General features: G+C 39.7%; 2 protein-coding genes across 4 annotated transcripts in view; one reads left to right on the top strand and one right to left on the bottom strand.

The window, feature by feature from the left end:
* Positions 1–2,681, top strand: part of lpin3 (lipin 3) — a 42,479-nt gene extending 39,798 nt beyond the window's left edge. For all 3 annotated transcript variants that reach the window (XM_062978863.1, XM_008117594.3, XM_062978864.1), the window contains exon 20: positions 1,055–2,681. In XM_062978863.1, the coding sequence (XP_062834933.1) occupies positions 1,055–1,199 (145 nt within the window). In that variant the 3' untranslated portion in view covers positions 1,200–2,681. The remainder of the gene's footprint in view (positions 1–1,054) is intronic.
* Positions 2,682–7,952: 5,271 nt separating this feature from the next.
* The window catches only part of emilin3 (elastin microfibril interfacer 3), a 30,512-nt gene continuing 11,209 nt past the window's right edge, over positions 7,953–27,255 (bottom strand). Inside the window, exons 3-4 of the mRNA XM_016996194.2 lie at positions 14,389–14,639; positions 7,953–13,502 (exon numbers count right to left, since the gene is read on the bottom strand). Of these exons, the coding sequence (XP_016851683.2) occupies positions 11,608–13,502; positions 14,389–14,639 (2,146 nt within the window). The 3' untranslated portion in view covers positions 7,953–11,607. The remainder of the gene's footprint in view (positions 13,503–14,388; positions 14,640–27,255) is intronic.

Below are 27,255 nucleotides of genomic sequence, written 5' to 3' on the forward strand. Positions count from 1 at the left end.
CAGGAGGATGGGATTTTCCAACTTGAGGAAGTGTGTACCTCCAAACTTAGTGCTTGTTCTAATCCATGACCACAAACATTTTGGCTTCTCTACACATACGTTGTATGGCTGAAGGAAATGGCATTGGTTGCCTTAGTTAAATTCAAGGGAGAAGCATATTCAGGACTGTGGATAAAAGTACTTAGGATCATAGAATCATAGAATAATAGAGTTGGATGGGCCATCTAGTCCAACCCCTCACCATGCAGGAAAAGAACCATCAAAGCATCCCTGATAGGCCCAGCTCAAGACATTTTGCTGCCTGAAGTAAAGGATACCAACCACCCATGCCATGTAAAGAAATAAACTAAACCAGAAGCAGTATCTTGTTTCAACATTGGCAATGTTCAGTTTCTTCCCAGGGCAGAAGGCTGGTTTTGAAACTGTAGGACAAGCTGTATGGTGCACACGTATCAGTGTCCTTCAATTGAAGGGGAAAGCCATGGGTCCCAGGGAGAATGGTTAAAGAGCTACCATTGCTCCCTTCCAGAATCTGATGCCCTAAATGTTTCCTGCTACATTCTGATTTCACTTATTTATTTATCAATGTTCCTCTCTCTATATAAATATCCCAGGGTAGTGTAACATGAAATCAACTTGACCAGTCAGCTTAAAACCATGTAAACACTGGGAGCCAGCATGGCATAATGGTTTCAGTGTTGGACTATAACTCCTTGGTTGACCATGAAAACCCCTTTGGGTGACCTTGGGCAAATCATACATTGTTGGCATTAGAAAACTCTTTGATAGGCTTATCTTTGAAAGGTCACCATAAGTTGGAAACTACTTGAAGGCCCATAACAATAACAAACATATAATGATTTTGGAAAACTACAAATTTTGAAAAGGTAAACAATGCTTTAAAAAGGATTGAGTAAAACTGTTTTAAATCTGTTGATTAAAACTGATTAAAGGAGTTGACAAAATTATTTAATACTGTGCATGCCAATAAGGTTCCAGAACAATCCTTGAGGTCGAAAGAAAGTATGATTTTTTTGTCTCCTATTTCTTCTAGGTATGATCGATTGGGTGAGGTGGTAGAGCTCCTTTTTCCACCTGTTGGTGAGGATGTGAACATTTCTTTGGAGTGCCCAGAGTTCAGCCAATTCTCTTACTGGAAAACCTCATTGCCCCCTGTTGACTTTGAAGACTTTCTCTGAAGATGCAGAAGCAACATCCTTCCCAACAGATTTTAAAGAATTGGTCCTTTAATCAGATGGAAAGGCAGTAAATGCAACAGTCAACCCTATGATGTGAATGTCTTGGGAGTTTGGAGAGGCTGTCTGAAAAGAGCTATTTATTGCTGTCATTCTCCCTTAATTTTCAAGAGAATATGTGAGAAAAGAATTCCCTCAATCCATTCAATTACAGTTGGTTATGCCATATGAATGAATGCATTCCTGCCTATAAGATGAGTATATTTATGAAGTTCCCTAAACAGCTGTATTGTGTCCTTAATTCTTAAAGCTGTTGAGAGTTTTGGCTGAACATTAAACACTGCTGTTGGGTCCCCTCCCAACTTTTCATGGCTTCTGGTCACAGCCCACTTTCACTTTTTTCTGTTAGGTGATGATTATTATCAGGATAATGGCTGATGTTCACTAATGCCATCATCAGTACGTGCTTAAATGATGAGGGCTTTAATAATCTGTGTGTATGTTTGTTGACCATGTCTCTGAGTCTAACTCTATGCAACTGGAAACAGATTCTGCATATGTTTTTGAGTTGAGGGTTAGCATAGGTCATGTTGCTCAAGGAGGACACACTGACCCCACTGCCAACTCAGTTCACAAGTTTCATAATGGACAAGCGAAGAGAAATGACAGCACATCAGAAGAAATTGTATTTTTCTTTTAACACTTTAATCTCTGAGCTATTGTCTGTGTCTAACATTATCTATTTCCAGTAACATCTGGTTTCTAGGAAGACATCCCTAGTCATAAAATGCCTTATTTGAAGCTGTTCTTTGTGGTTCTTCTGAATTTGAAAAATACTTGTATCTTCTCCCAAAATCCTTAACCTTATCTCTGTCTTGAATGTAGCAACATGTGATGACTTATCTCATGGGCTGCTAGTTAGAGGTCAGTTCTTCTTTAGAAAAGTCTAAGTAATGAGGTGCCGCCTCATATTGCGCAGCTCGATGGAATGGTGATTTTTCTTAGACAGCTGCTAAGAACTTGTGAGCTCTTTGAACTTGTGAGCTACTGTAAATTAGAGTTGGCCATGTTTTGTATGGAAAGGCGACAGAGATTTTCCATGGATGAATGCATGCAATTTTTTATTCTGCTGATTAGCGCTGGGAAAGAAAAAGAGAGAGAGAAACACATGACAGCAAGTAAAGAAGGGGCAACAAAGCATTCTGAGATATTCTGGAGTTGCCCGCAATGGGCACTAGCAATCTTTTTGTAAATTAGATGAAGGCAGGAGACTTGGATTTGAACCAAACACCAATTCATGTTCTACCTCACATACACTTCCATCCTTTTGTTTGACCCCAGATGGGCTTACAGTGCACTTGAGTGATTGTGTGACACTAGTCTGGAAGTTATTTATACTGCAATACATCTGCCATTCTTTAACGCATAAAAATTGGGACTAAAAGATTGTGTAGAAATGGAAATAAAATGTTTGAGTACCTGAAACGTTTGTATCTTTCTTGTGATTTCTATTGAATTCTATTGGCAGAATTTGGAAAATTATTTATTTGGGATTACAACTCCTAGAATCCTGGAGCCAGCATTATGGCCATGCTCACTGTGAGATTCGGGGATTTATAATCCCCAAACATACATGCTTAGATAGATTGACCAATTAATCTATCTGACCAATTAACCTTTACTTGTTGTAATAGCACTTCATTTTTTATCAGTACTGGAAAATAGAGACACTTGTAGGCAGGCTGACAGAATTATGTCCATCTAAGTAAAAAGTTCTTATTTTATCTTACAAGTCAGAATGATGAATGCTCTGGAAGCCATATCTGTAAGGAGTTGTTGAAAAAGCAAAGTATATTTAGCCTGAAGAAGAGAGGATTGAAGGGGAGACAAGGTAGATATCTTCTTATGTTTAACTGGCTCCCATGCAGAAGATGGAGTAGACTTGTTTTTTGCTCCAAGAGGAAGAACTAGAATCTGAAGAGAAACAAATTTTGGTAAAACATTCTGAGAAACATAAGAGCAGGAGCTATTGAACAGTGGAAAAATGTCTTGGATGTGGTGGCTCTCTTCTTCTGGCCACTAGATGTTTATGAATATGCTTTAATGATTTTCTGCATTGAGTAGGAGTCTGTATATTTTTCCTCCTATAAATCCATTCTGTCTTGCTAGCACAATTAGGAGCCATCAGCCATCAGAAAAGGTGAACACTAAGTTGATTGATCCCCCTCCCTTTTCCTAACGGAGACATCAAGAGTTCTAAACGCTTATCCCCAGAGGTGACATGAGAAGCAAACCTTTCAATAGGTCTCTATTCCCTACACTGGAGTTTTAACTGAGTGTTGGTGCCATGTGAAAGGAATGTGCTGGTTTCCCCTCTCTCAGACTTAAAAGCACACATGTTTGATTCGTAAGAAGCAGCCCCTTCTTACCCTGACTTCAAGAAGCACCAGTCATGGACTCTTGGCATAGCTGAAATAAATCTGCTGGTCTTGCCTTCACCCTAAGGATAGAACTGCATACTGCACATACTTTCATGCATCCTTTCCGAATCTTAGAAAAATAAACAGAAATCAGGGAATTCACTAACACTACACTTTGAAGCAGACTAAGGGGAGGGAGGGCAGTTAGAAATTGAAGGAATGTTATTTGCAGAATTTTCCTTACAAAGTTTGTAGAACATAGTGTTGTTGCTTTATGCCATCAAAGTGACTCTGACTTATGTTAGCTCTACCTTAGGTTTTACTTGGCAAGTTTAACAAATAACAAATTTCCCCCTACTAAGTGTCATTAGGAACATTAAAAATTATTTGGAGAGGGGATTGGCAGGTGGTGCGCTAGACCACTTGAAGGCCCAGCCCAAACCTAGCTCCTGTATTTTTATTTAAACTATATAAGTTAATACCAGAATTGTACATATGCATATGCATTAACACATGCTAATTTTATACATGATTGGCCTCAAAACTTTAAAGGTACCAGATCCAAACTGAGCTTGGAAGCTAAGCCAAGTCAGCTCTAGTTAATATTTGGATAGGAGAATACCAACAAATACCAAGCACTGTAGCCTACGTTTCAAAAGAAGAAATTGGCAAAAAACACCTCTTAAGTATTCATTGCCTAAGAAAACTCTGTGAAAATTCACAGGGTTGCCATAAGTCAACAGGCAACTTGAAAGCACAAACATAATTTTATGAAAACTGGTGTATTTTTGCCTTTTGGTGTCATTTTTCCTCCTTGCAGGAAGGCAACAAAAAACTGGCCAGTCTAAGCAGAAACCTTTTGTAACACAATCCCAAAAGATAAGCTATCTTTTTATCAACATACAGTCTCCTCCATCACTCTAACGCCTACCTCTTCAGCTTTTACTTGGCAAGTGGAACTCTTTACTTAGTCTACATGGTGAACTATGCTATCTTTACAAGATAATCATTTTCCCTCTTTCTCAGTAACTTAAGCCTTGTCTTTTGTGGATAATTTTTGTGTGTGTTAGAAGAAGATGCAATAATGCAGTCCTCGAAAGCTTGGCAAAAGTTTCCCTTCTTCCCTTGTATGGTCTTTCGGTTTTAACAACATGAGCAGATGTATAATATTCTTTATTGTTAAAAATATCCTGAGCTGAAAAAGATATGCTACTAATCTTGGCAAAAGCCCATCAAAACCAACAAATGAACATGGCTTCATTCTTCAAACGTGATAAAATCCTCTGTTTCTTGAAAACAATCACAATGACCTTGCATTTAAATGTAGCTATCTTTTTAAAATGGTAAAAATCTTTAAGTTCTTTCTTAGGAAATACATATGAATAGGTTTACTGCTGAGTGTTGATGATCACATGCATGTTATTTCCCAAACCTCCAGTAATTTCTGGTTCTGTTCTAGAGGAACTCTGTCATATCACAGTTTCTATTTATTGACACATAATCCTTAAAAAATACTTTATAAAGGAACAGTTACATTATTTATGTGGTTCAGTTTATCTTTTTCATCTCATTTCATAGAATTGTAGAATTAGTGCAGCCCCCCCCCCCAAAAAAAAGAACCATATTTCCATGCTAGCACAAGATGTGCAGTGGATTTATGTCATTTGAAGGTCTAGTGGTTTCTGGAGTTTTTAGGAGATGGGACAGGAGGCATGGTTTTGGAGAACAGACCGAATTATTGGTTTTACCCATGATAAGATCAACGATACCTTCATACTTAGAAGTGGAGCATCTCTGGATAATAGTAACAAGTGGTGCATGATGATGGAATCATGTGCTGTCAGTGAGCTTCCCATTGAAGATGGCCAACTGGAGAAGGAATGTTTGTGTTTTGCTGTGAACCAGCAGAGGCAATCCCATACAATAGTTGTAAACGGAATTGAAATTATTAGGTTTGCTTCCAACTAGTGGTGTTTCGGAGCCTGCTGTTAGACTGTGGTAGGGAGCTATGGAACTTGATGGCTGTAGTCCTCAGATAAATTCAAGAAGCCCTTACATCCTTGTGAGGGTCTTGAATTCACATCCTGCCATTCATTCCTAAGGAGCAAAATGAAGCATTCTACTTCAAGGATGGCATTTATTGCAATTAGAGGTGGACAAATGTCTCTCTTTCACAGAAATTGTTAAATTTTCTACCTGGAAACATGTTTATGCTGCCTTATTCATAAAGGATTTTCTTAAATCCACATATGCATAACATTTTCATACCCATTTTCTTCTTCTTCTTTCTAAGCTATTTTCTCAATAGAGGGTTAGCACTGTGACTGTTGTCTTTACAATGCTTTATTTTGGGCATCCTCAGGTCCCAGGTTTGAAGCACGCATGTCTTCGTTGACTGTGTCTATTAATCTTTTCTTTGGCCATCATCCTGCAATCTCTAAATGTGGTGCTGTCTGTGCTACTGTTCATCCCCATTTTCAAATGCATGAAAACATATCCATATCTATGTATCGTTTCTAATGCACACTATTTTAGTTTTCCTTGACATGTATTTTGTGCATATATTCCTCCTATACTGTCCCATTTTTTAATTGTACATGTCCATTACAACATTCAGTGACAAGGTGGGAGTAAATGATAATTGTATTCAAGTTCATGTGTTATCTCCAGAAGTATGCATTAAAATGCTAGAAAATGTAGAGAAACACATCTCACCATTGCCTTTAATTGCAATGCTGCATGTGTCTGCTTTACAGGGTCTCCTTACCTTTCACAGGAAATAATGTTTCAGCTCAAATCTAGGCTGGGAACTTCTTGAAGCTCTAATCTAATGCATGGGTTGAGGAATGAATTCTACAGCACTATAGTGCACAGTCCCACTTTCTTCCAATCGCAGGGTTTCTTTCAATACATACACTTACATGCTGTTCTGCATAATGGTGGGCTCTTTGCTGCTTCGATAGTAACACTTGTTAGCATTTCTGTAGCTGACTTCAAGTTCAGAACATTTGATGCACATTATGCATAAAGTGTTCTGAACATAGCATGCTTATATGTCCCTTGCATGGTAAACTTAGTGGTATCTTGTTGCAGAGTATTCCTCCCATCCTTATCTGGTGCAGAAGGAGTAGAAATTGCCAGATCTGAGTGCATGTCTACATTATGGCATAAGGCTTCATTTTGCATCATATATTATGCTACATATTGTATCCTCCAACATATCACAGATGAAAACTAAGGCATGTGTGGGCATGCAACATCAGAGTGTGGTCAAGCTGGCAAAAGGTATTAATGAGGCAGAACACACAAGCTAGGAGAACCTTGAGGAGTTGGCTTTTGCTTGAACCTACTGGGAAAGACAACATTCTGACTCTTCTCCTCTCCCCGCTGCAAACTACTTTTGGTCTTTGAATTCAGTTTCCAGCAACTAAAGGAAGCTGAGGACAAAGGGAGAAGGGGCGGGGGAAGTAAAATAGGGAGATGTTTAGAACACCTGAAAAAATGAATGACAGAGGGGCAACTATTCCTGTCAAATCAAGACATTTGGAGGATATGGTAGGTAGGGATAGGAGTGAGGATCAAGGCCCAGAGTCCCATAATATATATGTTTTCTCATTGACATCTGTGTAAACTGACTCTGTTATCTCTGCTCTGGAATAGTTTGTACTATGACTTGATTCACCATGTGAGCAGTCGCTGCCTATTTTCACTATTGCAGGGAGAAACAGAATGTGAACTGAGCTGCACTTTGACACCTTCTGCAGTATTTTCCATGATGGTCATTTTTAGAAACAATGTCTTTTGACTATGTATACCAAGAATGGGAAAACTGTCTCCTCTGGTTTACATGTAAACACTAGCCCCTCATTTGCATCCACATTTCAGGTCCTCCTACAAAGCTCACATACCTCAGGATAAAATGGGAAGGGTGATAAAACCCAAGAATGATCCAAAACCATGCCTGGAATGCACCAAAATGGGGTGGTGGTCCTTTTCATACACCCCACTGCTCTTCCTTCTCCAAACTCCAAAATCAAGCATTCCAAATACTTTCAGGTTACATTTCTGGTAGAAAACGTGATGCTGTGTACAACTCTGTGATGTAAATGAAGTCACCAACAGCAATTTGGAAGTTTTGTGCTGGCCATATTCAAAAGGTTCATCTATTACTGCCTCCACCTCCTGTAAAGTTCAATAGCTACTTGGGGAAAAGAGGAAGTGAGAACCTTAATTCAACATCATTAACGTGGATGAACACACAACATTTTAAGAGTTGGGCATTCAAAGCCATCTGCCCAGATTGAACAAACTGTCAGTCATTTTCTCTCATGCTTGATACTTTTTCTTTCATCTTTTAATAATTTTGAGTACTTCCCAGCACATTTATAATAGAAAAATGTGAATTTTGCAAAGTTCAGACCAAAAAGAAGGAACATTGTCCCATTTGTAGGTTCTACTAAATCCTGCTAAGACTGGTTTATTTCTTACGGCTTTCAAATGGAGACCAATTCACTTTGCCTGAAGTAATGATTTTTTGTTTATAAGTTGATGATCCTTGATCAAGAATTCCAAAATCTGAGATACTCTAGAATTGTCCACATGAATGTATAAAATAGTTTGCTTTCCGATGGTTCTATATATACACGTTTTGTGCACAAAATTATTAAAAATATTGTATTAAATTACTTTCAGGCTATGTGCAGAAGATGTACATGAAACATAACATGAATTTTGTGTTTACACTTGAGCCCATCTCCATTTCTGGTCCCAACATTTCAGATGAAGGATGCTCAACCTGTACATGAACAGTGATTTAGGCGCTGGGTTCACTATACAACTGGAGCATTTCTTTACACTCTAGAAGAACAGCTGCCACATCCAACAATTCAATGTTGTTTTCACATGGGGGATGTAATGCATCAGCAGAAAGAGTGGGAAGCAGGGAAGGCACCAGTCAAAGAAAAGAATAAGGAAGGATTCTTTCAGTATATATGAGAATACTTCTATTGAGTTCAGTGTGTGTTGAGCTGAGTCTGTTCTAGCATGGCAATGGCAACTGGTAGCTTCCATGTCAGTGGAGTGGTGAATCCTCTTAGCCTACTTCTTGTCCAGACTTTAAGGAAGTACTCAAAATGTTGAAATCTATCACTGTAATAGGTTCAGAACCTTGGATAGCTACTTGAAACATCACATAAAAATCTAGAATGGATTTATTGGTCCACTGATATGGAAGCCACTAATAGCTACTACTCCAGGGCACTCTTTAGCAAACAGTATTAGTCCTAGAGCCCATTCCCACCAAATAAATATAGCACCATGACTTCATTTTAGCTATCCTATGGAATCCTGGGATTTACTGTTTAGGGAGGTATATTTAGCCAGCATAGTGAAGTGGTTTGAACAATGTACCATAACTCTGGAGAGCAGGATTTAGATCTCTGCTCAGCCATGAAAACCCACTTGGTGACCTTGGGTAACCCACATACTCTTAGTGCCAGAAAACCGTGTGATAGATTTTCCTTAGGATCAGCAGAGCTGGAAACAACTTGCAGGTACACAATAGCAACAGCATTTAGAATTCTCAGGCAAATTGCTCTAATGCCTCACCAAAACCCTCATAGAATCATAGAGTTGGAAGAGACCTCATGGGCCATCCAGTCCAACCCTCTGTCAAGAAGCAGGAGATCGCATTAAAAGCACCCCCAACAGATGGCCAATCAGGCTCTGCTTAAAAGCCTCCAAAGAATGAGCTTCCACCACAGTCCAGGGCAGAGAGTTCTACTGCCAAACAGCTCTCTCAGGAAGTTCTTCCTAATGTTCAGATGGAATCTCCTTTCCTGTAGTTGAAAGCTATTGTTCCATGTCCTAGTCTGCAGGGCAGCAGAAAACAAGCTTGCTCCCTCCTCCCTATGACTTCCCCTCACATATTTATACATGGTTATCATGTCCCCTCAATTCATTGAATCAGAGAATCTTAGATCTAGAATAATGTCCCCATCAGTGATGTCCCCAAAAGCCTTTTTTCCTGTTTTTTAAAGTACATTTAACAGATTTCACCTTACTTATGAAGCAATGAGTATTGTGTTACAAAAGTAACAGCTAATACTAACATGTGACATAATGAATTAAAAAATAGCACAATACACCTTGGCTTTTTTGGAATTTTTGCCAATAACATATAAAGTTTTATATGCATTTTCCTTTAATACTTATGTGTGAACATGACATTTTGTGTATTGTACTTTGTTGTCGTCATACTTCATCACAGGCAACCTGGCAATTCCGTAGAAAATTCACCAGGCAGTATGGCAAATCCATGGGGTAGTGGGGGAAACCATTGCCCCGCACCCACATCACTCCCTGTGCTGCTTTCCCCATCACATGGGGGAAAGTGATTCCACCCGGTTCCCCCGCTACTCTGTCTCCGTTCTATCTAATAAGAACATGGGAAGCCTCCAGTGTTCTCTGGGCAGCATCCTAGAATGCTGCCAGGATGCTTCCTGTATGGAGCTCTGTCAGAAGTAGCCTTGTGTCGTATGATGGGCTTCATTGGGCTCCATTGAGGAAGCATTGTGGAAGCATCCTAGGATGTTTCCCAAAGAAAATGTGATGAGGTCGAAAGTCATTTCTGACTTACAACAATCCCAAGGCAAACCTATCACTTATCACCTATTTTTTCTTGGCAAGATTGGTTAGAGGGGCATTGCTTTTTCTTTCTCTGAGGCTGAGGCTGTGACTTGCCCAAGGTCACCAAGTGGGTTTCAGTGGCCAAGCAGGGATTTGATCCCTCATCTCCAGAATCATAGTCCAATGTTCAAACCACTACACTATACTGGCTCTTGAGTACAGTCTATTTCAGAGCTTGTGGAAGTTCTTTTTATGACATACCCGCTGTGGTATACTAGAAGTTATTGCCGCCCCACCACCACCACCAAAAGGAACACTTGCAAGATCTGACCTATGTTTTGTTAGCTGCCTTGTGAATCATCCCAATATGGGGAAGAGCATACATAAATCTAAATAAACCCCAAATAAATATGAACACTTTAGTTATTCAAGAGTGACCCTAAAAACAATTCCACTTTGAAACATATAGTTCTCAATTTTTGTTTTTTAAAAAAGAACTGGAAATCACTTTCCTCCTTTCCTACAAGGGCAGGAAGCAATAGTGGAATGTTGCTAAGGTTAGAATGGGGTTAGAAGTGCATGCACTCTCTTCCTCCAATCTCTAGGGTTGAAGTAAACCATCTAAGAAGCTGTTGGATCCAGAATTATCCTTCTCACTTCAGTCATATGAACAGCAGACTACACACAACGATTGGGAATGCCAGGTGGTTGAAACTTTGCAGCAGAGTGCAATGAGAAATATTGTTCTGTGCTGAGTTGTGCTGTATTATCTTATTGGAGCCATACAATACCTGTCGGCACCTGCACAAATGTTCTATTATCTTTGTAAAACTCCATGCCATGAAAAATTCCAGTCCCAATTTTGTACACTTTTCAAAACAAAAGAGAGTTTCTTCCAAGGTGATAATATTGCTTTGGATGGTCTCTAGAGCAGACCTTTATGTCCATATTTGGATATATTTGGCAGGAACTGGATCTTTTTCTTCTGTCTTAGCTCTTAAATAGCAGATTTTTAATTATTCCCAAAGTGAATACTCCATTAGACATGCCTGTCTCCAGTTTCTTCCTGAACTGAACCATATATTGGAAATGTAACCCAAATATGACCCCATCTCTGGGAAGGCACTTTGCTACATAAGTACAGCTGCTAAATGTCCACAGAGATTACAGTAATGGCAAATGTACAGCTTAAGCTGTAGTGAAAAATGTCATTCATAGAAAAAAAAATGAGAGAAGGATTATAGCAGCTTTTAACATTTAGTGACTTTCCCCCGCCCTTCCAAAAAGAAAACTCAAACAAAATCCTAGCATCTTCAGTTGGAGTCTGTATGATATAAGTTATTTGCACTTCAGGTTTGCTATAGCTAGTGCTGGTTGACTTGTAGCTTGCTTTCTAAGAGACTTACATCTTCAGCTAATTCTGTAACTTTAGCCTGGCAATCCAACAAATTGTCCTTGAGCTCAGTTAAGTCCTGAGAGTGGGCAATTAAGGTTTCATTTATATGGTCCATGTAGCCCCACATACTTCCTGCATTATTTTCCAGCTCATTTTTGATGTGGTCCAGGCTTCCAGTTACAGTACTTAGTCTGCCACACATGTCCTCCACTTGAGCCACACGGTCATCAAACTGAAGCACTTCCTTCTGTAAACTGTGAGCCGCACTCCTGCAGTTGCTCAAGTCACTGATGATTCTGGACTTGAGTCTTTCAAGGTCTCCTTTTAGGTTGAGGACTCGCTTGTTACTGAACAGAAGCTGGGACCCTTGGTCACTGATCTTCTCTTGAATGGAGTGCACCTCATCTTCTATCTTCCGCTCACGTTCGTCCACAGATGAGTTGACATGCAGCACTGTGTCAGAATATTGGGAAACAGAATCCTTCAGCCCAGTTAGAGATTTACTCATGGTGTTCAGGTTGATTTTCAGAAGGGTGATCTCACCTTGCAAGGATCCTGTAGCTTCCATCTCAATCCGTCTCTGAATCTCCAGGATGGTAGCATTGAGTTTCTGCAGCAGGTCAGAATTACTGTCCATCCTGAGCTGTAAATCCTGGTTCTTACTTTGGCAGTCTTCAATCTCTGTACGAAAAATCTCTACATCTTTGGAAGTGGATGCACATCCTAGCAAGCATGTACTCTCCAAGGCGGTCAGTTGGCTCTGTATTACTTCCATTTTCTCATCTGTTTCTTTTTTTATTGTTGCAAGTTCACCCTCCAAGAGAGGCAGTACAGCTCCATCTATTCCAGTTGTGGAACTGACATTATTCATATCTCCAACCATGTTAATGAATCTCTCCTCCAATACTCTCATTTTGTCTTCAAATAAAATTCTTGTGCCATCCAGCTCTGACCCCAGGAGACCTCTCATGCTGTCCTCCATAGTGGAACAACAACTTCCTGTTTCCCTTTCAGTGATATTCAGCCTGGTTTCAAGGTCCTCAAAACGTCCTTCAAAGAGGTTCCCCAAGGTTACAGTGGACAGATCATTGTCCATCCGGGAGTGTAGGTTCTTCTGAGACTCAGAGATGCTGTGCAGACCTTTCTCCAAGATATCCATCCGTTTAGTGAGGTAGTTCAAATTGCTACAGCAGCTTTCCACAACTGTCAGTCCTTGGATCTGAGTTTCCAGCTGAGAGATCTCTTTTTTAATCTCTAGTTCTTTGCCATCCAATGTCTGCTGAAGACGGAGATTGGCAGCTTTATCTTCCTCACACTGCAGCTGGACTTCCTTGATCCGGAAATCACATGTGCTCTGGATGTTCACTAGTTTCTTCTCAAAGCCATCCAGGAGCTCCACTCGTAGGTTGTTAAGCCTGCTGTCCACATATTCTTCTAGCATGTCAATGGAAGTAAGGGGTGAAGGTCGGGCTGATTCCAAGAGATGTTTGATTTGTCCATCATGGTCCAGGACTATGCCATGCACCTCTTCCAGCAGGTCAGTCTTGGTCTTCAGTGTATCACTCACTTCAGTCACTTTGCTTAAGATCTCACCCACGGGTGGATAAGGAGAAAGTTCAGCTTTGTCTGCTGCATCCACAATCCCATCAGGAATTACTCCAAATCCCATAGTTGAATCGGGTACACTAGGGCTATTCATCAGGGATCCAATCATCTTACTGGTGTCCTCCTGGATGGCAAGCCGCAAATGGTCTCCCAGGCCACTAACCATGTTATGCAGACTGTCATAGGACTGTGAGAGACGCCTGACATCCTCCTCTAACCGGTCCAGTCTGTCGCCAAACAAAGTAGGCATTTTGCGTCCTGTGAGTAGGGAGAAATAACACAAATCATTACCAATATGACAATTTCCACCTTGCAGACAGAAGCTTCTTGAATATTTCAGTTCATCATGAGTAAAGAAATCTATATATATAAAAGGGTAATGAAATTTCGGCCTAGGACAAAACAACAAAACTACACATCCCAGAAACACTAAACTTGGCAGCACAACCCCTCATCCATGCCTCTATGTTCATACAACAAAAAGAAAAGAAAAATAAAGTCCTAATTAGAGAGAGAGGAATAATTGTGTTGTCGAAGGCTTTCATGGCCGGGATCACAGGGTTGTTGTATGTCTTTCGGGCTGTGTGGCCATGTTCTAGAAGCATCAGGAGAGAATGCTTCTGGAACATGGCCACACAGCCCGAAAGACATACAACAACAGAGGAATAATTGTTTTTATCCAATTGCTGCCAGTTAGAAGGCTAAGCTCCGCTAGGGGAAAACCTTTACTCTTTACCTTAACTACCACCAATATCTCAATACTTTATTTCCCATACCACCATACTTCGCCACAGCAACGCGTGGCTGGGCACAGCTAGTTTATCTATAAAATGCTTTTGCAGTCATATAGACATCCTGGATCCAAAATGATATATTGCTGCAGAAAAGGGTAAAGGAAGTACACCTGAAATTATAGGATATATATTATGTAATAGGTACACAAGATTCTAGATACACACCCAAAAGGATGTGAAATACTACTAAACAGATGATATGAGCTGTAATTATGGCCCCATTGACACTGCCAGATAATACAGTATAGCACTCAAATTAGCCTGGGGCATCCAAAGGACATCATTAAAAAGATTGTGAAATCTTTGAACCAAACGTAATAATTATCATAAATAAAGGTTTTGCTACTCACCATAGTGGTTCTTCTTTGGTCCTGGAAAGGGCTCTGCGTGGATTTTGGGATGAGGAGGAGGAACTCGAGCAGCTGGGAACATCTTATGAGTGGGAGGCAATTTGGGACTGGGATGCTGTGGCAGAAGCCCTGGCTGGTCAGTGGGACTGTCATGGCATCCTTCTCCCAGGAGGCCTGGACAGCACCTCCATGCTATTTCAGTCACTGTCTTGTAGCCAATCTTGTACGTGGGTCTGAAGAATGTACGATACCTAGTTGCAAACAGGGAAGGAAGGTATAGCAAGATTAGAAGCTGAATGTATGGGTTTAAATGCCTCTCACATCAAGATTCCTGCATGGTCATAAAATTGTTGGGAAAGTAATTTTTGAACTATATGTTCCAAAATCCCCATATCCAGCATGATCATATCTGAAGGATTGCCTACGCCCATATAAACTCTCTGCAACCCTAAGATCAGCTGAAAGAATTTCATGCTTACAGGAACTGGTAGTGCTGGTCCCCTCCTTATGGAATGGTATAACTCAGCCTATATACAGTAGAGTCTCGCTTATCCAACCTTCACTTATCCAACATTTTGGATTATCCAACGCAGTCTGCCTTCCGCTCGCATCCACAGCTGTTTCTCTAGGCAGAAAGGATTGAACTTTTTACGGATTTAACTTCTGACAATGTTTTTACTGTAAATTCCTTTTATGCAATTCTATATTTATTTGTAGTCAATTTTTTAGTAGTCAATGTTTTTGTAATCAATGTTTTCAATACATTGTGATGTCTTGGTGCTAAATTTGTAAATACAGTAATTACTATATAACGTTACCATGTATTGAACTGTTTTTTCAGTCAATTTATTGTAAAACATGATGTTTTGATGCTTAATTTGTAAAACCATAATGTAATTTGACGTTTAATAGGCTTTTCCTTAATCCCTCCTTATTATTCAACATTTTCTCTTATCTAACGTTCTGCCAGCCTATTTATGTTGAATAAGTGAGACTCTACTGTACATGTCTACCTACTTGACTGTTTTTAAATGGATCTTTGGAATTTGGTTTTTCCAGGCTATTTTAATTGAATGTAGGTTTTATATATGTAGTTGTTCAATCAATCATTTTACTTATTTAGTTTATTTAAAAATTCTTTTAATATTTTTCTGGGAGTTGCAGTCCAACAATATGTGGAGGAATGTATCATTCTTACCTTTGACCTACTGTATATCTTTTTCTTGTGGAAAGGGATCATATGTCTCTCAAGCCTAAACCAACATTTTCTATTAATATTTAAGACATTGTCTTCAGCGCTAGAGGGCAGCAGCTGTCCACACAGAGAGCATGCCTTATCTGAATTACCACTCCTATGCCCAGACAATATGGTAAGGACAATATTTTGTGAACCCTAAAAAAGTACAATAGTTACTTCAGCATCTATGCTACATGTAACAAAGACTTCAACTGAAACAAACAAACAGTGTTTGCATCTGAAATGAAATGCACAATATTCCACAAACACTGGTCATCCAATAAAACTGTCATTCTGTAAGTACCTTACGTCTTTTTTTCTGTAGGACACTAATATGCCAACCCTTTGGAAATCCAGTGTGTGGCTCATGAACCAAGTAGAAGTCTCACATCTGATTTTTTTTTAATGATGAGCATGTTCATATCTATCCCTATAATCACAAATTATGAGCCAGAGCTCAGGTACATTCATTTTTAGGAATTCTGGGAGCTGTAGTCCAAGAAGGAACCTTCCCAAGTGAAATGCTGTGAATCCAACCAGGACTAGCCCTGAGACTGTCATCATCACTTGAATCCCACAGACAAGGGCTTTGGTATCAGTGTGACTTTGGAAGTCTCTTTGTATTCCTGAAATGGAAGCTCACACATATTGCTGCCAGCCCTTGAATAGGAAGCTATGAAGTGTGGTGCCACTAACACACCAGTAACCCTGAGCATATTTATACTGAACCCCATGTTCAGTGAAATTCCCAGTAAATGCATATGTTTAAGATTGCTTCTTTTCTGATTCATGATGTGTATGTTATAGAGTTTGCAGTTTTGGACTAGGAGATCCGGTTCCTAGCCCAATGATCCATAGCATTCACTGGACCACCTTGTACCAGCCACTCTTTTTTAGGCTTTCCTACATTAGAAGGTTATTGTGAGTATAAAGTGGGGAATACAAGAGCCATGTAAACTAGCTTGTCAAACAAAAGGTTGGATACAAATGTTAAAAATAATGATAAACAAATATATAGAGAAATAAATTCTAAAATACTAGTAGTTAATTCTGTTATGAAGCAGCTACACTTAATTACCAAAAAGAAGGAAATGCTGTGAATCCAGCCAGCAGTTTGTCCAGCCTAATCCACATTTTCTAGAGGATTACTGTTAGCCTTGTTGAGATGTTAAAAATGAACTTAATAATATGAAATATGTTGGTGTGATGACAAAGAATCATGGTATATGCTGGCTCTGCACTGAAAATCTAGCTTTTGGAATCTTGTCCATCAACCACGTAATTGTCTTATTTCAGACCTTATACACACACTGCTTAGCTCATATGTGCATACCGTACCACAACCTGTTATATAACTGAGCTTCAGAACCATGTTTTTGCAATATTTATCTGACAGGCATAAATGAATGAAGATAAGTGAAGATACAATTGGTCTGGGCTCTGAGATGGAGGAAAAGAAAGGTGCAAAGCATCTCTGAGTGCATCCTCATTTCTTCCCAAGTTGAGCCTGGCTGCTTTTTCTTTGCCTGAATTATCTTGCTGCCCTGCTCATGAAGTCCTACTGGTTAGCAGTAGCTGCTGCCATGTCCAACTGCTTGGGCAGAGCAAAGACAGAGAACTTCATGGGAAGAACATTTTGCTACACCTGCTTGGTACAGGATCTATCTTAGCCCCTGAATTTCCCCAGCCACAGCTTGTGCCACCTGGCCAATTCTTGGATTTGTAGTCCCTAAAATAACTTCCAAGCTCTTCATTCACCCATCAGACTTTGCCCGAGCTGTCTCCCCTATTGCATAAGTTCAGTCACGTGAAAGGTAATAAGGTCCCTGTATCTCTGCTGAGCAACCATTTTCAGCTTTGTCCTGGACGTGTTTTCCTGTTATTTTTCCAGTGAGCCGCTGGATGCTGGAACAGGCTTTGATTCTGGCAACCTCCATTTTGGACCATTGCCCCAGAGTTGTGTGCTGTACCAAAACACACTATAAGATTCTACTTGCCTGTACTTTGCTTGAATTGGTATGAGTAGGAAGGGAGGCTGCAGGTCTTTATAGATAATTCCTCCCTGAAGAAGCCTCCAGACTGCTGGGCAGTTGTAAAATAAAAATGACTCTGGTGCACAAAACCTGCTTGAGAAAATGCCAAGCCTGGAGAAGGCTTGCCCAGTGCACACATCCACAACAACACTGGCATAGGAACCCTCCTCACCTCAACTCGCTGCAGACATTTGGGCCTCTGCCTGCCTCTCTCTTTCTCTTGGCTGAAACTCAGAGTTGTAAAAAGAGCAGGAATTCTTTTATTTATTTTCCTGCGGGTTAAAGTGGGGTAGTCATTGGCATCAGGGCACTTCTGCTGTGCCATGTTTTCCTGAAGTGTTGCTGCTTCCAGTCGAAAATGACAGACTACTTCTTTTTTGGAGGAGGGGAGTGCTTCCAAAGTGCAAAAAACTCGCTCCACATGTCAGCAACAGGAAGTATTTATTGCAGCTGGATAAACAGTTACTAGTGGCCCCAGTGGCTGGAAAAATTACATCTATTTCTCAGTTTTCAAATCCATGTAGAAAAGTTCATCTGGCAAGATTGGCTTTGTTTGGAAAGCATTGTGCTTCCCCCCCCCCCAACCCTTGCACTTGTTATGAAAAGCTGGGGAGGCAAAGCTTGTTATTTCTTTCTTTTTTTAATTCGTTTTTATTGATACTTTACAAGCAACTTTGTTCAACTTATATATTTTTTTCTCCAATATTGTTTTATACCTTACATTAAAAGTGGGTGAACAATGCATAGTAGTGAAAGTAGGAAAGGAAGAGAAGAAAAGGCGACAACCCCCCCCCCCAAAAAAAAGGCGAAAGAAAAAAAAGGGATGGTAGATCCGCCCACCACACATGAGGTTGTAAGCTTGTTATTTCTTTCTTCAGTAATTGGATAGTTAATTGAGATGATAGTAAACAAGCTACTGTCCTGAACTGGAGAGAATTGGCTATTAGCATGTTTACAAGTAGCCGGCCAAAGAGCTCGCATTAGTGTTCTAAGGGCATGTGTCCATGCCTAAGGTGGCCACGTGTCCTGCTATACAGAGGTTTATTCTTTCCCTGAAGGGCTATCTGAACACATTTCTCTATGTGAACATGTCCTTTCTTTGAAGAACTCCCACTCCAAAGCCAATAAAAAATAAAGACTACCAGTTTCTCTCCAGGCACAATTCAAAGTCCTAATTGTGACCTATAAAACTCTATAGGGCTCAGGTCTAGGCTATCTGAAGAACTGTGTTGTTTTCCTATATGAAACCTCTATGATCTTCAAGAGGTACTTTCTATCTTAACTCCTTCAGAGGCATATTTGTGGAAATGTGCGAGAGGCAGGCCTGTAGCGAGGGGGGGTGTTTAGGGGTTCAACCCCCCCCCCCCGAAATTTTTCAAGTTATAAAAAAAACTTGGTTTACTCATGAATTTTAACTGGTTAACCAAATCCCCATGCTAAGTCTATGAGACACAAAACATTAAGAGTCCCTCCAGGCACTATCTCAAGCAGATATTGACAGGTTTGTAGCGGGGAGGGGTGTGTGCTAGGGGTTAACCCCCCCCCCCCCGAAATTTTCAAACCCCTCCCGAATTTTTTTTCTGGCTACGGCCCTGGCGAGAGGGCCTTCTTTCTGGTAGCTCTCAGACTTTGGAACTCCCTCCCTAGCAATGTTAGGATGGCCTTTAATTTGCTGTCTTATTAGTGGCAGGTGAAGATATTTCTAGTCCAGCAAGTCTTTGAGAATTGATAGTTAACAAGAGCAGATATTTTTGGTGCTATTTTAAGTCTTTGTTTCAAAGGGTTTTAATTCTGAGGTTAGTTCGATGTTGTTTTAATCTCTATTTTTGAATGTTTTTACATTTTTAATTGCCATTTTCTGTCTAACGTGACCACCTTGGATCTCACTTGGGAAAAGGTGGCATATAAATAAAGCAATGGGCAGATGAATAAAAAAAAAGGAGGGAGAATAGCTGGGGCTTTGCACTTGCTCATCAGCATTTGGCATCTAAAATAAGCAGACTGGGCAGTCCCAGAGGTCACTTGGCCACAGCCTTTAATATGAAGCAATAAGAACAGGTCAGAAATGAGATCAAGTGTTGGCCTGGATGGCATATTATTACATGCTTCAAGTCGTAATTCCTATTAAGTTGTTATTTTCATAGGCCACAGGCAAAATGACTGTTGTATTTTTCAGCTGCAGATTTCTAGATCTTTAAAAAATGAAATTACCATGCATCTTCAGAAGTAAACCCCATTAATTTCAGTATAGCACTTAGCTAAAGAATACACTCCCTGGCCATTAGATCCTATGTGTGTTTACTCAGATGTCAAGACCATAAAAAAAATGACTGGTGCTTTCCTCATATTGAAATCTGTGCTATTGTGAATTCATTCTTTGGAAGTTGATGGAACATCTAACCAAGCATGCTTAAGATTAGGTTGCCCAATAGTTTGCTTAAATGATATACATTCCCAACATAGGGGCTGGAATTAGAAGCATTCTCTCAGCTCCAATGAATTTGTGAGCCTGTTTGGTAGGAATTCAGGAGAAAGCCTTTTCCAAGACCGTTCTCAGATTTTGAAATATCCTTCCATGGGAGGCTAGGTTGGTTTCCTCCTTCATGTCATATTGTCATCAACTGAAGGCCTTTTTCTTCCAGCAAGCATTTGGGAACTGATGATTTTATACAATAGATTTTCTGTTTCGGTACTGTGTTGTTTTTAATCTGTGCTTTTGAATTAAAAGTTTATATGGTTTTATTCTATGGATTTTAGCTGGTATCTCAGATCAGATATTTAGTTAATGAAAGGTAATTACTCAGTATGCTCACGTATAAGTCTAGAAGTTTTAGTAAAAACAATCCAGCCTAAAAATTTGGATCAGTGTATCCATGGGTCAATGTGAGTACTGCACCTTAATTCTTACTTTAAAAAAGGAACCACCCCCTTTTCTGAGTATAGTGTTCCCTCACTACTTCGCGGTTCACTTTTTTCAGATTCACTGTTTTGTGGTTTTTCAATAAACTCTACAAGACTAATATAAATAATAAAAAATTACAATTTACAGTCTAAGGAAGGGAGGAGGGAGAAGCCAAAGGGAGAGAAAAGGAGCCCAAGCAGCAACGGGAGGAGAAGGAGACGATTTATCAACACACAATTGGTTGATACAGACTTAAAATAGTGTATAACTACTAAAATAATGTATAAACATTAAAATAAATATAGTGTCCCTACTTTGTGGGTTTTCAGTTATTGAGGGTCGTCCTGGAACCTAACCCCAGTAATAAGTGAGGGAACACTGTAGACCGGCAAAAAAGGAGCTTAGTCCATCCCAGGGGAAACTAAAGGACACACCAATACCCTCTACTTTCCACTGTGATGCTGCTTCTGGTCTTTTTGAATTCCTTGGGTGGGGAAATGGTGGCGTGTTCCCTGACATAGAATTGGTGCTTTCCTTTCTCTATGACTCTTGACTTAGTCATAGGTTATATCAAAATCCATAATTTTGGCCTCCAAACCTGACCTCAACCTATACATGAGGTCGACTTACATGTGGTCAACATGTTGGAACGCCCTCCCTATTGAAGTCAGGCAGGCAGGCTCCCTCCCTCCTATCCTTCTGTAGGAAGGTTAAAACTTGGTTATGGGGCCAGGCTTTTGAATAATAATTGGCAGTGTTAATTATTATCATGTACGCTGGAACTCAATCGACAGACCCAGTTTTTTGAACTGAACACACCTACCTGTATTTTATAATGTGTTTTATGAATACTGATGTAAGTTAATAATAATTTTCAAACTGATTTATATTGCACTGTATAATTTTTATATATGCATTTTATTGTAAGCCACCCTGAGTCCCCTGTTGGGTGAGAAAGGCGGGATATAAATATTGTAATAAATAAATAAATAAATAAATGTGATATATTTAGTAAGAAATGTGTCCTGGCTAGACTGATCAGCCAATTTATTTACTTATTTATTTACAATATTTATATCCTGCCCTTCTCACCCCAAAGGGGACTCAGAGAGGCTTACAGAACACATATACGGCAAACATTCAATGCTGATTATACAATTAACAAGGGCAGACAACACAAACACAAACTTATTTCCAATCTTAAGAACCAGCAGCCAGACTGTACAAAGGATGTCAATTCAGCTTTTGATCAGGTGCAAGGAGGGCCTTTTCACCCCACCTCCTGCCAGCAAGAAGGCTGCAAGGAGCCCTTGTAACAAGAGTCCTCTTTTGATTGTCACAGACTCACTTACTGACAGGAAGGGTTGAAAACATCCTCCTCCTTGCAACCCAATCAAAAGATGAACAGACTTCTTTCAGCTGATTCAGTTTCTGGTACTTAAGGTGGACTGGGGTGGCATGTACACTAATTTCCAGTAAGACCATGTTATCTTACTAAATGCAGATCTCTCACTCTAGGACTGATTCTACACTGTAGAACAGAGCTTTTCAAGCATTTCATGTTGGTGACACACATTTTAGACATGCATCATTTCACAACACAGTAATTCAGTTTATCTAGCAAACTGGAGGTTAAACCAACACTTTATAAGCGATTCAGACACATACATAAATTGTAATAGTGAAATGTATGAGATACAACACATCTCATGAAAACCGTTTTATCTTTTTAAGAATATATGATTTATTGCTTATTTTACATAAACTCAGAGGTTTCTCATTACATTTGCACAACAGACCTGCACACTGTAGCCGACACACTAATGTGTCACAACATAGTTTGGAAACCTCTGCTGTAGAATTAATGTAATTTACAACATTTTAACAGCCAGGGCTCAATGCTGTGGAATTATGGGATTTGATGTCTGAATCCACGATTTGCACTATTATACCATTCTAACTCTCTGCTGCTAATTCCTCTGCCATGTGAAAATGTATATGCATTGTCATGTGCTTTTCTTAAAATGGAAATACTTTTATGGACCTTTTCTGAATTAAGCATTTGCAAAATTTATCCCTCCAACAATTACAGCATATTTGACTGCATTTTCCCAAGGTATTCAATTCCCCATGTGCATTTTTAAATGTGCACATTTTTCCAAATGCAAATTGCACTTGGATCTATGGTCCTATTGTGCTTAGAGGTAATCCCCCCATTAGAAAGTGAAGCCGATGAATTTCTCAAGCATCCCTAATCTTATGCAGTCTGTGCCAGATCTTCTCAATGACTGAGATGAACAGTCTCCAATGCAAATTGGAGCGCATAATAATGCACAAACTGGGGCTGAAGTTATATTTTGGGAAGGAAAATCCTTTGCTATTTGGCATTTTGAAATTTAAATATTGACTTCAGAATTCAGCACTGGTATGCAAATATAGTTGGAATAAATTGGTTTCCATTTTTTGGAAAGTCTCTTGCTCAGATGGGAATTGTGCAAAGAGTAAGGCATGCCTTCTTATTAGTTAACATTGCTTTTCTTGTCTATGCATGCCATTCCTGATTTGTTTTTCTAAGAGAAGCTATAAGTCTTCTTGGCTGGAAATTGTGGGCATTCCTTCTCATAGGCAATTCTAACTGAATCTCAATTGATCTTACTATTTTTTTCATTCTAACAACAAGGAAGTATTTATTTATTTATTTCACTACATTTATAAGTTCTCCATCTGCTCACTGAGTAGCTGAGCCAACATATAACATTCAGATGAACCAGATGGTTTTGAACTATTTGGGACATCACAGCATGAGAATTCTATCAAAATCAGATTTTAGTCTTACTGATTTCAGTCAATGTTAAAACAGATGTTTTTAACAGAGGTTAATGACCCTTCAAAGTATAGCTGTCTCATACACTTCCCCAGGTAAAACACAATCAGGCTGAACATGTCATCTCCCAAACTGTCCCAACTATATTTTCTGTTCCCCATTGGATTGCTTTATTGTTTTCATCAGCCAGTCACTTCATTTATATCCTAACTATTTCCCAAAACTGGAAGTCAAGAAATAGAAAGAAAAAGAAGAAGAAAAGATGCAACTAAGAAGTACATAGAGTTGAAAAGATAGGAAAAGTTAAGCTAAAAATAATTATATATTTGCTGGTATTCAGTATTGCAGTATTATTATTGTTCTTTGTTATTTACTTTATTTATACTCCACCTTTCTCCCCATGGGGACTCAAGGGGGCCACAGCGAGAGCCCTTTCAGCAATGAATTTATAACCTAAGGTGTATCTATACTGTAGAAGGTGCAGTTTGACATGATTTTAACTGCCATGGCTCAATGCTGTGGAATCATGGGAGTTGAAACTTTACAAGTTTTTTAGCTTTCTCTTCCAAAGAGTGCTGGTGCATCACCAAACTGCAAAGCACAGGATTCCGTAACATTGAGCCATGGCAGCTAAAGTTGTGTCAACCTGCAGTAATTCTAGAGTAGATGCACCCTAATAGAGCAGAATTCAAATCCAAGCCCAGCCAAAGAAACCCATCTTATGGGCAATTATTACTCTCTCAGCCCAACATGGAGGCAACAGCAAAGCTCCTCTGAACAAACCTTGCCAACAAAAACCATGAGAGTGTACTCATATGTTTTCCTAAATGATTTTTTATTTCCTAATGCACAATCTTTTCATGAAGTCTTTGCTACAATCTTATATCTTGCACTACAACTCCCATCATCACCGAGCTAGCCTCCCTGCTGTCAATGTTGACGAATGGCTAGAAATTATTAAAGTTACCACCCAAAATGTCTGTTGGAAGCCAGGTTGAGAAAAATTGCTCTGTCATAACAAAACCTGAAATAGCTATAGTTGAACTAACTAGATATTGTTTCCTCTTTCCCTGCCTTATTTTTCTCCCCTGTCTCGGTGATTTTGTTTTCCCCTGTTTTTAACCTATCGGTCCCTTGAAGCTGAGACTTGTCCTCTTTATTGTTTTAAAGTGACATAACATGGATATGCCCATATATGTCCTTATACCATCTGTGAGAACCAGCATGGTATCATTGGACTCAGACTCTGGGAGACCTAGGTTCAAAGCCTAGCTTAACTATGGAAACCCAACAGGTGACTTTGGGCAAATCATAATCTCTCTTATCTATGGTTTTGATATCCAGGGTTTGTGAACCTCTCTAGGTTCTCCAGTATTGTTCTATGATATTCTTCTGGACCAAGGATACCCAAGAATAACAGGAGCACATATGAAAGTATTTGTGGGCCTCCTTAGGTTCTCCAATCTATGAATAGTCAAAATATAGGATTCTCAGAGGAAGGCAATAGCAAATTCCCTCTGAACCAATCTTGCCAAGAAAACTTCAAAATAAGGTCAGAAATTACTTGAAGGGGAAAAAAGAATCCCTGAAATACGGAGTTGGATCCGGAACTTTGAAACATTGTTCTTTTTGTTGTCATCATCATCATTGAATGACAAGTACAAAAAAATCTGTCATGCTGCCTTGATGATTCTGGGAGTCTGCAGAAGTATTTTGCCCAAGCCCTGGCTATAATTAGAGGGGGTTTTCTGCATACATAGAACATCTATTCAGTGAAAGGTCATCTTAGATCTGGAGCCTTAAAAAAAAAAAAAAATCAACTCTGAAGATGTTCTTCTGCCAGCACATCCTCTTATATCAGCCAAATCAGGGAACCCACCACTGATGATAGCACTGCATAAACTGTCCATTGCTACTGAAGGCTACTGTCCTTCCACGCATGGCTCTTGGACCCTGTCCATACCATATGAAAGATTTATGCTATATTTGGGTCCGCTTCCAAGAAATACAGTCATGCGGAACTGCTTTTGGACAGTTGGCTAGCATGGGTCTTTGTTGGAAGGAGGCCACAGCCTTTCCAGTTTCAAAGACAGTGATATATAAGAGGGCTCCTGTCACTTAGAAGCATGACATAGGGAAGCAAAGCTGCCAAAGGGAGCATGGGAAGCAGTTGCCTGGTTTGTACTAAATTAGGTTTCATATACCATGAGCAACAAATGTAATCTGTCTGCCTCCGTTCAGTGGCTTTCCACCACAAGGCTTCCAGCACCATCTTTTGTACTATGTTGCCTGATGAAAAGCTCTGGAAGTCTCAAAAACTTGCATTTTTGTTCAAACTTTGTAATTAGTCTAATACAGATATTCTTGTAATATGAATTTGTGATGAAAGAGAATTTCATATCACCTGAAACAGGTACTTCACTCTCTGAGGTTGCATTTCTTCTGATATATAGTGTATTGGCAAATGTTGAAATGCAGCCTCTCATCATTGTATGTTTTCTGGGCTGTATGGCCATGTTCCAGAAGTATTCTCTCTTGATGTTTGGAAAAAGCTGACAAGAAAAATCTCAGACTGAAGAAAATATTTCCAGTTCTGTGCAAATTTAGCAGGTGTTTTTGGTGCTGAAATCATGCATTTATGTGCAGGAAATGTCCAAATTTTGAGTAGAATGTACCCAAATACAGCATTTTATGTGGAGGAAACAGTACTTCTCTGGCCCCTTCCACTCAGCTATATAAAATACCGCATTATCTGCTTTGGACTGGGTTATATGGCAGTGTGGATTCAGACAACCCAGTTCAAAGCAGATACTATGGATTATCTGCCTTGCTATTCTGGGCTATATGGCTATGTGGAAGGGCCCTCTGTATAAAAACAATCTCTATGTAAAGAAAGTGCTGTTTTACACATTAAAATGCGATGCATTCATTTTGTGCATACATTTCAACAGTGTTAGAAAAGTATGCTGGTTTTAAAGACTATCTTGCAGTGGGGAAAAATGCTAAAAATACATCTAAAAATTCTGCAAGAGTGACAATAATGAAGTATGGCATCCCTAAAGGTAAAGGTAAAGGTTTTCCCCTGACATTAAGTATAGTCGTGTCCGACTCTGGGGGTTGGTGTTCATCTCCATTTCTAAGCCAAAGAGCTGGCGTTGTGTGTAGACACCTCCAAGGTCATGTGACCAGCATGACTGCATGGAGCGCCGTTACCTTCCCACCAGAGCAGTACCTATTCATCTACTCTCATTTGCATGTTTTCAAACTTCTGGGCTGGCAGAAGCTGGGGCTAACAGTGGGGGCTCTCTCTGCTCCCCCAATTCAAACCTGTGACCTTTCGGTCCAGAAGTTCAGCAGCTCAGCGCTTTAACATGCTGCGCAATCAGGGGAGCTCGTCCAGCTCCCTGGATTTGAACCACGTACCACCAGGGCATCCCTAGTCCTCATAAAAACTCCATGACATCATCATCTCACTAATATCTAAACAATTAAACTTGGTGAATTTATCAAACTGCCTGCCTATCTTTATGTCTATCTATCAAATCAGTTGTGGAAGTTTTCATATGTAACAAGAGCAGGGCTTTGGTGCTTCCCAAAATTTTGATTGAGAATTTCTGCTCCTGGAAACCTACAGCAGAGGAGTAACAATACTCCTCCTTGAAAACAAGTTGCAGTCCCTTGATCTAGTGTGTAAACAGCATTTCCAGAGTTTTTCAAAACTTCTAGTTTTTCATTACAGTTTTGAACAAGAAGGTGAAACAATTGCATTAAATAGCAGACCCAGTGTATGAGGAAAATTGGCTCAGGAGCTTCCTCCCTAGTGATAAAGTCTGTGACTAAGGGCCACTGACACACCAAAGAAGACAATAAT

This window comes from Anolis carolinensis, chromosome 4 (assembly GCF_035594765.1).
Source record: "Anolis carolinensis isolate JA03-04 chromosome 4, rAnoCar3.1.pri, whole genome shotgun sequence".
NCBI lineage: Eukaryota > Metazoa > Chordata > Lepidosauria > Squamata > Dactyloidae > Anolis > Anolis carolinensis.